The sequence below is a fragment of the Drosophila persimilis genome, unplaced genomic scaffold (genome assembly GCF_003286085.1).
Source record: "Drosophila persimilis strain 14011-0111.01,24,50 unplaced genomic scaffold, DperRS2 tig00000000-arrow-pilon, whole genome shotgun sequence".
Classification (NCBI taxonomy): domain Eukaryota; kingdom Metazoa; phylum Arthropoda; class Insecta; order Diptera; family Drosophilidae; genus Drosophila; species Drosophila persimilis.
Window position 1 is genome coordinate 23,313,168 of NW_020825288.1, and position 18,383 is coordinate 23,331,550.

Genomic DNA, 18,383 nt, shown 5'->3' on the forward strand with positions numbered 1-18,383 from the left:
CAGGTTCATTCTCCCATAAATACGCTCAGCGGGTGTTAAATATTTTGTACGACTTCTGCAAGTCCTCAACTTCGGTCGGACTCTGCAAAAAGACTCTCTGTCCAGGGCCCAGACATGGCTCTCTGCTATCTCTTAAACAAACGCACAACTTTTGGCCCAAACGCCTTTGTTCATCAATTAAGCTGTCTGTCCACTGTCCTGCTCCTGCTCCTACTCCTGCACACACACGAAAGAGACGGAGCTATATGGCAGAAGGGAGACAGAGATATATGGGGTACGAGTGAGCATGGGGTACGGACGGGGGGTGGGGGCCATTGGAGACACATGCTATGGCTTGTAAATTGTGCGTCGGTCAGAAATTGAAATATGGCGTCGCAACGCAGGCAAATTGAAATCAATGAAAATGCTGTATTCCTCTGACTAAAGTGTGGGGAGGGGTTTCAGAGGGGGAGTAGGAGTAGGAATGAAAAGGAAAATTCAGCTTTCTTAAAGGGAATTTCTGGGATAAAACATTCCGTAGAGGGCTTTCCATTAAAGCAATGGCTGACAGACTGGAACAGCAATATGCCACTCTGTATGTGATCTCTTATTCAGGCTCTGCAATTTGATCATCAATTAGATCGTATATTTAGCCATTAAAGTATCCATTCTTCTAACCCAAAGAAGACTCATCTTTAATAATTACGACATCCACCACTTTAATGGAATACTCTAATCTCGTAGACATTTATGACCAGGATATATCCGATTACCTTCCTATTGGGTAAGCCACCGAGCTGATCTGAGCAATTCGGTGGCTTTCCTCCACTGTGGCGCCTCAAACTGATGGAATCCCATAGCTATCCATGCCTATTGAGTAGCTGCCTCTGCATCTACCATGATCGCTGCTCCTCGAACTGTTTATAGATATATTTTAAATGCCGATAAAAGCGCATGTACGACAAGCAACTAAACAAGAGACAGAACATGCCATCATTACCACCAACCGATCCAAACGGACAGCGCCGAACTAAGGTGAGCTGCAGAGCCGATGCTGCGCCATGTTTGATGATTAAATCTCGAAAATGTTAATGATGCCGAAAGAGGCAGCCGTAAACGAAGCCCAGAAGAAGGGGCTCCAATCGAATCGGCCGGGCGACAGATGGAACCAAAACTCAGACATGGAAATTAGCTGACGATTGGAGCAGGCTCGGATGGGGCTCAGAGGAAGGGGCACAAGACGAAGACTGCTTCCATATCGATCGTTAAATGAACGCCAAGGATCCCCATCGCCATTCGGGATCGATATCGGGATCGGTTTTCATTTGACGCGCTCCGCTCTGGCGGCATTTTCATATTGATTAACCAGACTGAGCCCTCGTTCCCTGCCCTGCCCCTCCATCCAGAACGATCAAAATACCTATTAGCAATTAAAAGACAGACAAAAAATACTGAAATCTTATGACAAGTTGAGAAAGTCGAGTCTAGGTACCGTTGCAGCTCTCGAAGATCGTTCGATCCGTCCTTCGCCGGTCGCCTCTGTCCATATATGAAGTTGAAAATTATGGGACATTAATTGACTGTAGGTTAACAACCAACACAGACACAAAAAAAAAGAAGAAAGACTGAGAAACTGAACAGAAAATTATGAAAAATATTATTGCATTGTCTGGGGCCGAGAGGTGCAAAGGGGTCTGTCTTTATGGGCTTCTCTCGGTCTTCCCCTTTTTGGGTTCTTTTATGTAACTGGTTTTATGTAACTTGTCTTCTTAAGCCCTTTGTCATTGGAGGGGACTCTCAGTCTGTGCAGCCATTGTGTCGTATATATTGATTATGGTGTTTATAACTATGGCTTTTTGTCGAGGCTTAAGAGCTTTCGAGGGGGAGTTAGCATTATGGAAGAACATTTGATTAAATCCTCTATTTGCAATGCTCCCCAAAACGTCTTTGAGATCAAAACGTCTTTGAGGAGTGCCCCCTGGATTTCAATATCTTAATTTTGCTAACTAAGCAAATCTTTGAAACTCCTGGGACTATCGTTGATTCTGTTCTGCTCTACCCAAAAAAAAAAACCCCATATCCAAAACACATCGTCCGTTGTTGTCAAGTTTTGTGAAGATTAATTGAACAATCAATTTTAAATTTTATAGGTTTTCAACTTTTCATTTCTCTTACACGATTTTCTGTGTCTCTCAGTCTCTGTCTCAGCCTCCGTTGTAGTTGTTGTTGAGTTATAAATTTGTTTTCTTTGTAGCATTGGAATCGACCCTCAGTTCTGTCTCTGTTCTCTCCGTCCGAACCACTCCAGTCCACTCGCGACCAATTTAAAATTATGAAATAGTAGCATTAATGAAAGATAAACTTTGTGTGGATTTTGGCGCATTGGTTTTCGGATAAAGAGTCAATAAAGGGGGTATAAAATGGAGGGATATGTGATCGTATGGAATGAACAAGTGAGGTATTCGACATCCAGCTCTGCAAATAGGAATAAGGAAAGATATATACTTAAGATTAAAATGTTCTTCTAGAATATATATGTATTCCGTCCATAAAAACCTCTTCCTCTCTTTTAATGGCTGTGCAAATATTTTGATGTCTAACCATTAAACACACCCATAAATTGAGCCACAAAAAAATCAATTACTTTCATCGCGAACATTAAACAGGAACACTTAACGACAGCGGAAATTTGCAAAAGTTTGTCGGCAATTTTCTATAATTTATATAACCTTTTATAGCCCAGAAATTGCCTATAATTGAGAGCAGGATTCGGCTAGAGTGCAATTATTATAATCTTTCTCTTAAGCATCGGATGCATAAACATTTTTATATCTATCGCGTCCAGTGGCGCCATTTTAACGAAACTTTAATGAAATTATAAATTCGATCGAACGTTTGACTGACTTTTATTGGATCTCCAATATTGCTCTGAGTTCGGGTTCGGGTTTGGGTTTGGGTTTGGGTCTACCTCCAATGGCGGGCAGACTGTGACAATGGCAACACCTACGGATTTTTTAGTGCATCTCCCTTATGAGTTTTCCTTGCTCTGCCTTTTCTACATTTTCTTTTCCCATTTAATTTATGTGCATTTTAAACGTTTTCCCTCTGTCTCTATGGCGCATGCGCTTCGGTTCTGGATCGAACAATAGTCTCCATCCGCTTTGAATACTCGTATAAGCAAACAAGATTTTTATAGTTTACACACATCAAAAATCTTAATGGGTTAGTTGACGTCGGCCTATAGAGGGTCTCGGAGAAGGCGTGACAGATCTTGTTTGATTGTAAACTTGGGATTGCATTTCTCGAATCATCAAAGGCGGAATCTAAAGTTGATGAAATAAAACTGGAGATACTCATCGGGATGGTAAGGAAAAAGGATTTCATGGCTCCAAAAGAGTTTGATTTCATTTCTTCTTCAATTAACCAATACACCAATCATAGATATTTCGATCTTTCCTTAAGATTCTGGCTTTTTGGGGGTAAAATTTCATCACAAACTTTCTTTATCTTTCACTTTATTCAGACTCACTTTTGATATCGCATTTCTCCAGCCCTGACACAGAAATTCCGGCAAAAGAGTTTCATTTTCTAGTGAACCTTTCAATTTGCCATGCAAAATAGAAAACAATCTTTCTTTTCCTCCCGTAACTCTCGGATGATTGCTGAATTGCTATGCAAATTTCTCTTTGCCCCAAAATGAACAAACGAAACAACGAAAACGAAAACTTTTACATTTCAATTTTCCACACTGTCACCCCAGAGCTGAGCAGAGCAGAGCAGAGCGTCTAATGCCCCAACTAATTAATGAAAGTAAATTAATTTATACGTAAATTGTTTTGTTTCGAAACTCGGGCCCTCCCTCTCCGCTACCAAGCCGATTCGGTTTCAGGGTAAGGGTTTTATCAATGACTTTTGTGCGACGCTCTTTGAATTCCTAATGAGAGAGTTGGCAGCAGTATTCAGAGTTTTCTGGGTTGACCCGTCTTGGGCCTTAACTTAATTCGCTGTGTAATTGTTGATTTGGTTTCGTTGGGTTCCTTAGTGGAACGTGGGAGATTTTCCCGCTTATCGAACACTTCATTGGGGGGTGCATACATAGGGATCTATGGGGTATACATAGGGGGAGGACAGGCTAAGACTATTAAGTGGGGTCATCACTATCTGGCATGCTTTTGATTAGCTAGCAATACGATATATCAGACAAGTGGCCAGCCCTGGCAGTTGGCAGTTGGCGGTAAAGCAACCAAAATATCGCACAAGTTGGCAGCACACAAGTCCACCGCATGCACACCTCCCTCTAATCTAGGCTTTGGGTTTGTTCGCCTGGACATTAAACAAATGACGCAATTGATGTTCAATTATGTTTTTGGGCAACCACAGAAATCCACTTAACTTAGTTTGTGGCCAAAACTCAAACTCTGGCCACTGCAATGAAAGCTCATTAAGTCATGTTGAGAGTCCTCGATGCTGTCTGGCAGAGGGGGACTGTCTATAATAGCTGCAGGAGAGGAGAGGACAGGACAGGACATACCAGACCAGAAACCAGGAACCATGAACCAGGAACAGGACCAAGAACAAGAGCATAAAGCAATTATTTGCATAGCCCCCAAAGTGCAGACAAAGAGCGCAAATTGCAGCCACGCAAAACAATGCACCAGAGAGAGATAGAGAGAGAGAGAGAGAGCTAGAAAGGGACGGAGAGTAGAGCATAATGAGCATTCACCTGACCCATGCCCACTGTTCCACTGCTCCGACGATGGTACGCCATTCACTCGTAGCATTGTCATCGTCCCACTCGTTTGCGCATTCATTTATTCAATTGTGGCCACTTGTTAGGACAAAAGCCTTTCTAGGACACACACAATGCCCAGCAAATTTCTCTCCATCTCCACCTACCACTCAACTGAAGCGACTGCGACTCTCCTCTGAGCGGACATTAACTTGTTTGTTTGCCGCTGATTGTCGTCATCATCCTTATCATCATCAGCATCTGCGTTGTCTTCGCTGGCTGATTTGTACTACACAAAACGTGGGGCCGGTGGGGGAGGGATCTCCAGAACGGACTGGCGCTGTCAGCCGCATTGAAATTGAAATTGTTGCTGGAAGGAACAACGTCTCGTGTCTCGTGTCTTGTGCCGCTGACATTTCGCCTTTTGTGATCCAGATCCCCAGTGAATGTTATGATTCCTCTAACTTGTCGCCATGATTGCACATAATTGGGTCACATGCTTGTCACAAAAATATACGAGTACATACTCGTACCATACTCATTTCTTGTCTTTGCAATGTAAAAGATTTTTCATTAAAATTGTCAGCTTTTCTTTTCTCTTTATTTTTGTTGGCCCCTGTCAGTTCAGGCTGCTGTTCTCGCATCTCGCATCTCACATCTCGCTCACTCTCTGCCAGGGGTTCCTTAAATTGCTTTCTTGTGTGGCAGCAAAAAAGGACTTTTTGTAAAGCTTTTTTTCCACTTTGTTCATTTTGTGGTACTCTCTCTGAATGGAAAATTTAAAGAATTGAAAGGAAAAAAAATTAAAAACGATGAAACTGTGTACTATTTAATGAGGTCCTTATTTTCTTTTTCGATTGTTATAGAGTGAAAAATACTTCGCAGAACTTTATAGTTAAGTATTTTCAGAGTTATGTATGGAGACTGTAACCCCCAAAGAGCATTCCTCATTCGACTTGTTCTTTCTTCGTTCATATTTTCTTTGCCATTTCATGCTTTTGATTGCATACACAATTTTTTGCCGATTTTTATTATGTGCCTCGTCGTTTATTTTGCAGTGCATAATTTATGCCTTACTCGCTCTTTTTCTCGCTCTCTCACTCCCTCTCTCTACCGGCGCGCCGTTTATCTCTGTTGCCGTTTCTCTTCTGGCGTCGCCATTTTTTGCGCTTCCTGAGCCGGATTCTGCCCCTGTTCCTGGTCCCCATGCCCACTGGTGGCTCGGTTCGGTTCGGCTCTGGCTACTGGAGTGTCCCCTGTCCGGTGCTGGTGCTTGTCCTGGTCAGAGGACCGTTGTCGCTTGTCCGCTTTTGAACTGCTGGCGGAAATGTATTTACACCAAAACGTTCGTAAAATGGCGGGCATAAAATAAAGTTTTAACGGATGTTTACGCAATGCGCATGAATTGTCCAATAATGACAAGAGACAAGATGGCAAACGATTGGTCGGTATCCCAGAAGAAGAATAAACTCTATGGCCATAGAGGGGGCCATACGGGGGACCTATTGAAATTTTAATGGCCTCAGCCAGTGGCTGTGACGTCTTCAATGGCTTGGAAATGAAAGGAAAGGAAAACGGGGAAGAGAAAACTTTAAGAAGGCCGTATAGAACAGGACTATTATGGGAAGACCTAAGACCAATCAGCTGGAATATCTCTTGACTACTAGGCCTTATTTATTCAAATGCATATTTTCTTTAGGAAATGATTGATAATTATTCTTTCTATAAGCTCCCTTAAAACCTTTGCCTGCTCTTATACTCGTCTGTTTAGTAACTTCTCAGATTACCTTTAAACCTTGACCCTTCTCTGCGCTTCTCAATATTTCTACTTTAATGCGAAACCGCAATCGCAACTTTGGTAATTTGATCCAAGTTTCCCAACCTGCAACCCGCATCAGCCCTAAAGCTGGAGGGTTAATCGAGGACATGTTGGCAATGACAGCATAATTATGGACTCGCCAGACAAAGGAAAATGGGGAACGCCCACATAGTTATGACATTGACAGGACAACCTATCTGTCCAACGCGAACTCCCCTTCGCCCACTCTGCATTCCAAATATTCTATATATGTATTTATTTAAACGAGGGTTGCAAAAAGAAAATCTCCGCCAGCTAATCATGTCGAGATGTCGTTGCCAATCTTTCACCGGCGACCCTTGAGCGAGAAGAAACTTCACGCACCATAAATTTTTCATTCGTTGTCATTAAATCATTTCGTAAGGTCCCCGAAAAGTGTACAGACCCCCAGAAGAAGTAAAAATGGAAAAGAAATTGAGGAAGCCGAAAGGAGCCAAGGATAATGACAAGCAACATGCTGCAAATGTCAGGGCAGACAGGAAAACGGAAACGTATTGGCGCAGTGGAGTTCGCAGTGGATGCCAGAAGGAGAGGAGGCCGGAGCAGGAGGCCGGAGCAGAAACAGTACCAGGCGAAGCCGTGAAGACAATTTGGGAAGTAAATGGATAAGTTTTGTTCCTCACCCGCGGTACTTGAATATTATCCACGAAACTATGGCGGGAACTCTTTATCCTATATTATTTCTGATAATAATTGGAACTGAATCTACTAATGAACCTATAAAGAATTCTTTTAATAATGGAATATAGCAGATGTTTAGTCACAGATCAGTCGGTAAGGGATGAATATCTGTAGTTAAAGAGGTTTTTATTATGGCTTGATTAATACAAAATAAACCTTTATCTTAAGAACTATTTAGAAAGAAGAAATCTTTCACTGCAATCCACAAGATGTCTTCTATTCGAGCACTTCCCATATAATAAATTTCGTTCAAGCATTTTTTTGGCTACCAATTCTATGGAGACTGCGGAAACGGATGCGGGTGCGGACAACTTTAAGAAGTCTGCCAAGAATTATATCATACATACATACATTTAGGAACATAAGGAACAAGGAAATTTGAAAAATGCGACAAGTATCCATGAAAATCATAAATTATACAAAATACTTGAATATTTGATTAAAATTCATTTACTGCCAAAGAGAGCGACAGAGAATGAGAGAAATGATAAATGCCAGACAAGAAAATCAAAGCAAATCACTTGCAGTCGCCGAAAAACGGTACGAAAAATGTTTAATAATGGAAATCCCCAAAGCACGCCCAGAACTCAAATGCAGGACTACCGTACACGTGTCCGGAGTTGTCCTTGCACACGCCACACTTCATAAATTTTCCTTCAGAGAGAAGGGAAACCCAAAAGCGAAGGAACCTTTACAGTTACAGTTACAGTTATGATTGCCCGAAAGTCAACTGGGGGACGAGGCGACGTCGGATGTCCGCCCATCCGCCCATCCACCCATCATCATCATCCGGAAGCTAAGCCTCGCAAAAAGAAAACCGCAGCAAAGTAAACACCCGAAGGAGGAATCGTACTCGCACTCGTACTTCCCCTCCGAAGGATGAAAGCCTCTAACACACAAACAAACAGAGGGCGCATTCCAGCTACCCTTCGAACCGAAGCGACTCTGAGTATAGACGCATAGACACATTGTGGCCCATTGGCCGGGTGAGGCAAGGGCAACGGCAACGGCATCGGCAACGGCAACGGCAACGGATCCTGTGCCGCAATCAAATCATCTGCCAAGTTTATGATTTATTTAACTTTTTTAATTGACTTTTTCCGAGAAAGAGACAGCAAGAGAGAGCGGCGGCCGCGTAGCGTCCTCCCCTCGGATGGTGGCTAAGGACTGCGTGTGAAAGGATAATGGTGGGTCTTCAAATAAGGAAACTTCACTTGCAGTCTGTTGTTGTAGCTGTTGTTGCTGGTGGTGTTGATGTTCCTAGTAGTAAATGCGTCATATGAAAGGATACGGATACGGATGCGGATGAGGATGAGGATGCGGAGGTGTACGTGTGCGCATGGGAGTGGGTTTTGTAGCAAATCCGGTTTAGTCTATTTATTTAAAGGCCTATTTTTATGCTCATCCGGCTGCCGTTTACTTTTTTACAACTTAAATGGAGGATATATCAAATAAAAATCTGAATCTGTTGATTTATGCAACGGTAATTGCTGGTTGAAACAGTGGAAGTGAAACAAGAGTACAGTCCTCAACAGATTTTTGAGAAGAATTATGGGATATTCAGTAAGTGGAAGGGGGTTGATAAAGGAAGTATCTTTACTTCAGATCCTAAGCAAAGGGAAATAATAAAGCTATCTAAACTCATTAATTAATGACAAGCAATTTCTTGGAACATTCCCATTCCATTTACGTAATCTATAACAATTCTTATAGCCTCTCCATATCATTTATCGCCGTAAAATTCCTCAGTCCACACATGTGAACAAATTCCTCACATTACTACCCTTCGTTTCGTAAGGACCTACATCCTACACACACTCAGCATGACTCAACCCCATTCCCATCGGTCACCGTGAAACCAAACTAATTTGACAGCCAACTAGCGCCGGACCCACCGTACGAGTATGGCCAAAGATGGACATGAATACAAAGAAAAAATTGGAATCCTGAGGCCCCAAGCCCACTTGTCAGTCTCCCGCCCGCTGTCGGAGTAAAACTTTCAATTTCTTCAAAATCAAACACACAAAAACGCACCCAAAAAAGTATCCCACAATCAGACTGGCAAAAATATAATTTATGAGCCAACCGAAAAAAAAGAGAAGCAGAACTCTCAGCATTTGATGTATACATTTTGAGCTTTGTGGAGACACAAAAATGATTTTGATGGACACTTAACAAAACGACACCAGATTCGGCTCAAACGAAACCTGGTCCCCTGGCTCTCAGTCGCTCTGGTCCTGCTCCAGAGTCATTTCAGGTGAGGAATAAAGCCAAGTGAAACCCAAGATCTGTTCTTCTTCGAGTTGCAAAAAAGGGGAGAAAAACGGAGAGAAATACGACATATTTCATATTTTATTTATTATTTAGAAAGGGTACGCTGCATAAATCAAAAACGAAATGAGTACGACATAACAACACCAAAAAGCTGAGACTCAGACTCGGACTCAGACCCAGATGGAGGTGGCTATGGGGATAGGGTTCGGAGACGGAGGAGAGACCGAGTCGGAGGCGCAATCGCAGTCATCGATGTTGTCCAATGCAGCCGTGGCCAGCCACCACCATCCAAGCAAACAACCGTCGAACCAACCAACCAGCATATGAAATAAAATCAAAATAAAAGCACCCAAACTCAAACTCAAACTCAGACCAAACTCAAAACTCAAACTGAAACTGAAACGCGAAAAAAGTTCCCACATGTTCACAATTTTGTACACATTACGAGTACGTTTATGGGCAGCGGGCGAAGCGGTTCGAAGGAGTAAAAATACAAAAACAATCAACGAAAAACCCACAGATCTGCGAGTAAAGCATAAAATATCATTCATTCAACATAATGCAATGGGGGGCTGCTGCTTGGCTCAGGAGTAGTGGAAATCTCATCTTCTGTCTTCTTTTGTTTGCTAATTGTTGGCACTGAGAATAGATTGAAATGAGTTGAGGTGGAAGATACTACAAGCTTTCACTGTCCATCTACCTGAGACTACGTAGAAGAATCGAAGTAATCACGTAAATTATTTGTAAGCCCGCAAAATCTATGATCAAAAATGCCAATCATATTTCAATTAACAACTTTCGATAATTTATCGATTTTTGATCGATTCATATTAGAAATATATACCTATATAGCTAATGCATTTTGAAATCTATGAGGTATTTATTTATCAGAGCATTCCCTGTCCCCATAACCGATTACCTGGTAATTTCTCGCAGTGCATTGCAGTGACATGAAGGAGGGAACCAGAACAACAGCAGCAACAACCATACAGAAAACAGTCAAATGTTGTATGTTTGGTATTTTTGCGTCACGCGTTGTTCCACCTTGTCGATGGGAAGGGGAGAGAGATGCTGCAGAGAGTGAATCGATTCGAGGATTGCGCCTGCGCACACGCCTGAATGCGAAATACTGTAGAGGCTATACCAGAGAGCGGGTTGGAGTCCAGGCGGGGGATGCCATATCAGTGAAATGATCGCAATCTCAACACAAAATTTGTGTTTGGCGCAGACATTTTTTTACTGTGTGAGCAAGCGAGCGAGCTCTGGAGATGAGGAGCAGGAGGAGGACGGGAACGGGGACCTGCGAAGATAACCGAAAGATGATGAAGATGAAGCAGCAGCAAATCTGCAAAAAGCCAGGGAATGTGTGTGACCCCCCCGCGCACTGCTCTACAGCCTGTCTGCGACTGCGACTGCGACTGGGACCGGGTCCTGGTCCTGGTCTGGGCCTGAGGTCCAGGGTCCGGGGTCCTCCAGCCACGTCGTGTTGTCATAATGAATGGTGCAGCTTAAGTCATTTCATTTTGGAGCTGGTCTTGAGGTTGCTGCTGCCTTTTTTATAGTGCTGCTGGCGCCATGAAATATTAAATTACGAGCTGCTGTTTGTGGTCACCCCTGGCCTGCCTCTCCCTCCATACGACCCTGTCTCTCATTAGAGAATAAGAGAGGGAGATACATTCCACATACGCCGTGTGTTCGCGAGGTCTTCGTTTGCGAATGAAATTAATAACTAAAACGTTGCAGAACCATAAAAAGGCCCTCCAATCGACCAAATTGAAATTCCCAACTTGCTGAATTAATAAGTTAATTTCTGCAAACGCCCCACCACGTCCAATCCATCTGCACATATTGAAATGTTTTGCATAATTACAGAGAGATCTTCTCCAGTCCCCCATTTTATGTTGCCCCATTTATGACTTTGGCTAATTTACCAAGGGGGTATGGTATGGTATGGGAGGGGGGACTTTTATGAAGCGGCCTGCCATTAAAAAGGTTAAAGTTGAGGCTCAGCCACGTAATGACTATTTTTGGGGCGACTCGGAGGGATCGGGCTTACACTTTCAGCTCATGTTAATTTCTCGGACATTTATGGCAATTGCCTGACACATGTTTGCGGCAATCTTTATGGGGGTTAATGGGTTGAAGAGCTTGCAGCAAGTACTTAGGAGGAATGTCGAAAGGATTACTTGGGTGCCGGTTGCCAGTCGTTCCAGGGATAGATACGGGATAGGAAATGACTTGATTTTTACTCTTTACTTGCAGTAAAAGCTATTTTGGAGGGAAATTAAAGAAGGGAGATCTTTACTAGCTCTGCTCAAGTATCATTTATCTCCAACTATCTCTCTACCATTAGCGGAATTGATGGGATTCTTTTCGTCTTTTGAGAAAGGCCTTCTATACCTTTCACTGGCACTGCAATGGCAATAATTATGGAAAGATCTTTGACTCATATGGCCAATACGTTTGGCCGAAATCAAATAACGATAAAAAATCACACGAATATTAATTCGAAGAATTGCAAAGACCTTCAGCCAAAAAGGCAACTCCAGTGCCAAAGCCAAAGCCAAAGGCAAAACCCAATGGCAGAGCAAAAGCCAAACTGTTTATGAAATTTATAGTTGCGGTCTAGGAAGAGAGACTGAGACCGCAATCGAGTCCCAGTTCCAGGTTCTCCCGTACCCCCAATCGCCATTCCACAGCTGGTCGTGTGAGAATGTCTGGGGCACATGTGCCTTAGTTCTCGGTCCTCTATCCTCCATCCTCTGTTCTCGTCCTGGTCTGGCTCTGGCCCTGAGTTCAACTGCAAAAAGGCCAAGCACAAGCACAAGCCCAAGCAAAACAAAAAGCAAAAAAGCATCCAATCCAACTACTGGCCAACTCCGAAGACCGAAGCTCTAATGCCAATACAAAGCTGGAGTCTTTGTTTTTTACCCTCTCCCTCTGCGGATTTTATGCGATCAACTTCCATGGAAGTGGAAGCTTAAGCCCAGCGACGAAAATATTTATATATATATAGGTATTTGAGCGCAGACTTATCGCCCAACAAGATCAATATGCACGATATCAATATGCTCTTGGTGTTGTTCCAGTCCCGAACAACAAGAACCACAACGCTGGACGAACAAGATCCAAAAGCAGGGTTAGCCGCGGAGGGAGACCGAGCGGGGAAGCGGCGCGACAGAGTCGTAAGTGGCAATGGAAGTGGGGTAGGGTATGCTCCAGTTGGGGGTGCTTCCAGTGTGGAAGCACTTAGAGGGAGTAAATTATAGGTGACGTATAAGGTTCTCACAATCATTTCTATCCTAGTCAATAAACAGAAAGGAACCATTCCTTCTTCCATTCATCGAGTTTTCCAGACCTTAATAGACCCTGAAAATTATGTACATACTTATACCCTTTCTTTCCATGATGACGAATATTCGCTGAGCAATTTTTGGGCCAGAACTGTCTGCCCGTCAGTCTGCCAAGATTTGTCCCGCTTGTCAATATGATTAGACGGATTTAATTTTGTGTTAATATAATTTTTGTTGCTCGAGAAAATTCGCAGAACTCAGAGAAGCAAGAGAAATACACAAAGAGTCCTCTACACACAACGAAACCGACGAAACTAGCGACGAAGTCAGGCCAGATGATGGCATAGGACGATTGGATTGGATAGGATTGGTTTGGTTTGGTTTGGTTTTGGTTTCTGTCCCAGTGCCTGTGCCTGTGGCTGTGGCTGTGGCTGTGCCTGGACTCATGCCCTGCCCGTTCGTTCCCCTGTCTGGTTGTGGCATTTGCATATTTTGAATGTTCGCGGGCGACTCGTGGCACGTTTAAACAACAAAAATGCTATCGATGATTGTGGGCGAGTCATGCGGTTGTCTCTTGACGACCTTTTCATAGTTCTCCATGTCTGCGCTTGTCGCTTGTTCCCTTATTGTTGCTGTTGTCAAACAATTGTCACAACGTGTCGGCATTCACACGAACTTTATGTTTTATCCAACACCTCGGCGCAAATCTCTCAAGGGTTAAAGTTTGCCCAAGTCTCCGAAGGGGGTTATGGGACGGCCTCCAGAGCGGAGTCTGGTTTTCGGATTCCTTCCACAGGGATATGTGATCCATCGCCCTACCGCATTGCTGGCATTCATCAATAACATTCTGGAGTATGTCTTGTCCGGCGGCGGTGTTCAATCAAAAGTTCCATACAGTTTTGTATGAAAAAACCAACACCCATGCTGAAGGGTCCTTCAATTCTTAGCTAATAATGAGCGGAACCTCAGCGGTTCCATTGTTCTGGCTCCCCTCTGACTCCTCTTCCAATATGTATTTATTATATTTATGGCACAATTTTGCTTTCAAAATGCTGAGGAACAAAAAGAAACACTTGTGCCAGGACGGGCCCCGGTACCGGCCCCTGTGCCTGCCCCTGCCCCTGCCTCTGCCCCTGGCTGACAAGCGGAATATCTTTTTTCTCGCGATCGATGGAAGAAACGAACGATCGATCGGTGGATGGTCGGATGGATTGGCTCCTTTGCTGAATAGATCACTCAACCAAAATGAATTATTGATGGACTGATCAACAATAAACACAAAAAACTGAAAGCAAAGAAGAACTGTAAGGAGGTGAGGGAACTCTCCGAGATGAAATGTAACCAGAGCTTTGACTTAATGTGGCAGTTCAACCAGATCGATATGTCCATATAACCGAATCGAATCGAATCAAATCGATCGAGCTGCTCAAGTTTTGTGACTTTGTCAAGTCCTCCTCCTCCTCCTCCTTCTGCTCCTGCTCCTGCTCCTACGGATCATTTGTGATATATTGTTTCGGTAGCAGTTTGTTAAACGTGATCAATTTTTAATTACCCATCATCATCATCCATCCAGGCAAGCACCGATCGGTGATCGGCGATCGTCCATCGACGATCCGTCGTCCGATTGTCGTATCAATCGCACCGCACAGAATGTAACTCGGACGTTTGTCGCATGTCATTCAACGATTTATGCCCTCTGAGCGACTTTAATAAATGTGTCTTTGCCGCTTTTGGCCTGCACTCTTGGTACGAGCCTCCATCCTTGGTCCCTGTCCGATCCCCATTCCCTCCTTCAGTCAAGGCATCATTGATTGAGGCGACTTTGGCACTGATGATATGGCGCCGTTGTCTTCGCCTGCTCCTGCTCCTGCTCCTTCGCCTCCTCCCTCCCTACCTCCTTGTACCAGTCCCTAAACGGAGCGTGTGTGCGTAAAATGTTTAATTAGTTTTGTCTAATTAACACTTGGAACATGGCAATAGCGACTTGAAGTGTGCCACCAGAGGCGTGAACATCAAAAGGTAAACAAGCGGCAATGCCTGGTAGGAAAGGAGGTAGGCAATGGACGTGCGTACCTCTGCAAAGAGCTACGAGTGCTCTAGAAACTGTTCCTTGTTACGAAATGTTTGTCATGATCTAGAGGAGGACTCGTAGGGTCTAACAGTCTCGTTTCAGTCCCTTAAGCCCTTCAGTTCTTGCGATCAGAGCATTCTAAGCGATCACGTAACTACCTTCATACACAGACATTTCCCCTGAAGCTTTGTTTCATCTTCCCCTTTTAGTCTTTACTTTGGATTGCCCTGGACCAACAACATAATTTCTACATCTACACACGCCCATTTTGCCACCAGGCTTCCACAGATTGGGAGCCAGAGCTCCCAGAAATCCAGAGTCTAAGGTCTTGGGCCCTTGGGCAGCACACAAATGAAAGAGAACGCCCACAGCACGCGCCAAACAGACAGACCGGAGGGAGCGACCCAAAAGGGAGCCCAGAACCGACCAGAAATGGACCTGGAGATGGAGTTGCAGAATAGAGGGAGCAGCCAAGCTGGCTGCCAAAACTCCGGTGAAAATATTTGCCACTTGAGTTTATGTTTGTGGCCCGTTCTCGGCTCTCGGGTCTCGGCCCCCGGCACCCTTCTGGCCATGGCTCGGTCACTTGAAGTTCTTGGCTGGCGTTTATTTTTGTTTTGGTACGGGGCGCAGAGCAAACAAATTAAAAAGTAATTCACAGGCGCAGCATAATTAGCTGCTAAGCGACACTAATGGGGCCGCAGTTGAAGCACAGTTGCAGTGCCCCCAAAACGCCCCCAGCCCAGCCCTGCCCGTCTCCGCCTCCTCGTCCGTGCCCCATTCTGACTGCACTTTTTCGGTTGCTCGGCGGTTCGTGGTTCGTGGTGTGTGGGCAAAGTGGAGTTCTCCGCGTGGTGATTGAGGGGCGACTTTACTTTAAATTTTCCCCTCCGTTTTCGACTAATTGAGTTTGGTGTTTCGTGGTCCACACGGCTCTTGGCTCCCTTGTGGCTGCCAAGTCTTGGGTTGGCCGTAATTGATGTGCCTGATGAAAGGAAAGGTCATTATTGTGATGAAATCGATGGAATAGAGAGATCTAGAGCTAGGGAATTGCTAGATAATCTCAGGAAATCTTGTAATTATTGTCAAGTCAAGTCGGGAAACTAAACACATTTCACATACAGCTACACGAACAGACATATAGTCTATAAAATGGTAAGTTCAGAAGGGAATATTCTATGTGTACGCACCTGATTCATAAGTATCTTCACACCAAAAGCCCCGTTCTGGTAAGGAAGGGAACGGGTACAGGCATAGTAATCTACGATTGAAGGAGATCTTTACCCACAATGAAGATGATAGGCTCCATACTGAAACGACGCGCGCCAAGAAGGGCAAGGATGACGAATATAGCAAAGAGGATAATATACACTATATACAAAAAGAGGACTCCAATAAGGGGTACACCGAAGAAGTCGAAGAATATTCCATAAAGGATCACTATACAAAAAAAAAAAACTCTAACAACACAAAATTTACTAAAGAGAAGACGTCAATCGATCCGAAAATCGTCATGGCCTGCTGGGAAAAGGCAGATGAGTATGTGAATCAAATCATAAAAGCTCAGGATGCTGCTATCGACCACAATACCAATGCATCGGACAGAGAGCTCAAGGAAAAGGCCTCCAAAAGGAACTTCTATCACAAGGCAGAGGCCCAAATTAGGCCAGATATTTGCTACTCCTCCGAACAGCCTTCCGAACAGGCAAATGATTACTCTGACAGCATCCTCAAAGAAGAAATAGACTCTTCGAGTGATCAGGATACAACGGCTTGTCCAAGCGACCAATCCACTGACAATTCTTTGAGCTACAGTCAAGTATTTAGCGAGATTTACGAAGAGTCCATAACGCGTCAACAGAGGGCGGACAAACTCTGTCGTGCCTACAATCTGAGTAAATCTCCACACTATGCCGAATATAGGTCCTATCGAACGGACGAAGAATCGGAGGCATCCACATTCAGGAGTTTGAGTTCCGAGTGCTTCAGCGATGTGGCACATAATCCTGAAGAAGCTGATGATCAAGCGACAGATGTGCTCAATTATGATAGCATCAAAGCAAAGTTCGTCACCTCTTTAGAAACTTTTTATAATCCCGAACATGAGGAGCAGCAAGCGGGTCCGGAAGAGGAGACTACAGCTACAAATAGTAGTGTCGATTCGGAATGCTCTAGCGTTTCTGGTAATATATCCCAAGATTCCGATGATCAGTCTAGTGGTGAGCTCGATTACGATGCTCTCATTCAGGAGCAATTGAGGATCATAAGCGAGTATGAAAACAAGGATGCCCTAGATAGCGTGAGGAGCTCATTTAGACGATCGATAACCAGCGATGTGGTAGAGTTTGATTCAGGGCAGAGTGGAGAAAGTGAAGCGCAATCGCATTGTAGCTCTAATGGAGAACTATCGCCTAGGCTTTCACCAAGGCAATTAGCTAGCAGCTCGAGCTCAACAAGAAGCCTCAAAGAATTAAATGCAGGGCCAAGCCAATTATATTCGTTTCGATCTCTCAAAGACCGGTGTGAATACTCTTCTCGTGGAATACCAATAAAATCACAAGAACTCAGAAAAATTAACGAGAATATCAGCCCTCAGAGAGATCAACTCACGGATCAGGAGGAGATTTTGGAAGCGGAAAGCAGTGACAGAGAGATGACAGATCGAACCTACAGCGACAGTTCCACATCATCAACGATATCGCTAGCTTCCGTACGAAGAGATTATCTGTGCGGCAGCACAGGTCATCATCATTATCATCATCATCGTCGTCAGCGTCGCCTTGAAAGTGTGCCCAAGGCATATCGAGATCGTGGAAGTAGTCCCATTAACATTAAGACGGCGCGATTCCGCCCCATGTCGGAGACAGTTGACAGTCAAAATGAGAAAAGTACGGATAGTTTCAGTACCAAATCGATTGCTTCCATTGCGATACAATATCCCAGCGATGATGAGCAGAAGGATCCGAAGACGTCCCGAAGTTGCTTGGGTGTAAGTTTATACAATGCTGATGAGGCACTGGTAGAATTGGCAGATTTCAATTGTCCTTTGGTCATGGGTGAGAGTTCAGATTACTTGGACCTATCGATCTCCGACGATGAGGATCACATCACTTCTAAGCTATTGGCTGCAGCTCTGACCTCCAGAAGTAAAAGTAGGAGCACCAGTGCCAGAAGCACTCCCAAAGATGACCATGAGTCGATCATGAGCTGTAGGCCAAGAGTAGCGTTCAAGCGACGCTCAGAGACGGAGGAGGGCCACTGTAGGAAAAACCGTTTATATAGAATAGCCGAGGGCATTCTGAGTGCCTCTTTGCAAAGATATCAACATATGACAGTGGAATACGAGATGGCCAGTGGAGATGATGATGATGATCCATTACATTTTGATATCTCTTGCAAGATTCAGACATTGGAGTTCAACAAGAAGTTCCAGCATCAGCTGCATTCTCTCAAAGAGATTTTTCAATGAATCGTTATAGCCAATATATATTTTGTATG

The 18,383-nt window shown here is 44.1% G+C and overlaps 1 protein-coding gene across 1 annotated transcript; it reads left to right on the top strand.

The window, feature by feature from the left end:
• The first annotated feature begins 16,013 nt into the window (after window positions 1-16,013).
• LOC6591803 lies at window positions 16,014-18,383 on the top strand. The gene is made up of 2 exons (XM_026994931.1): window positions 16,014-16,040; window positions 16,105-18,383. The coding sequence occupies exons 1-2, from the start codon at window positions 16,038-16,040 to the stop codon at window positions 18,352-18,354; spliced, it is 2,253 nt and encodes a 750-aa protein (XP_026850732.1). The 5' UTR covers window positions 16,014-16,037; the 3' UTR covers window positions 18,355-18,383.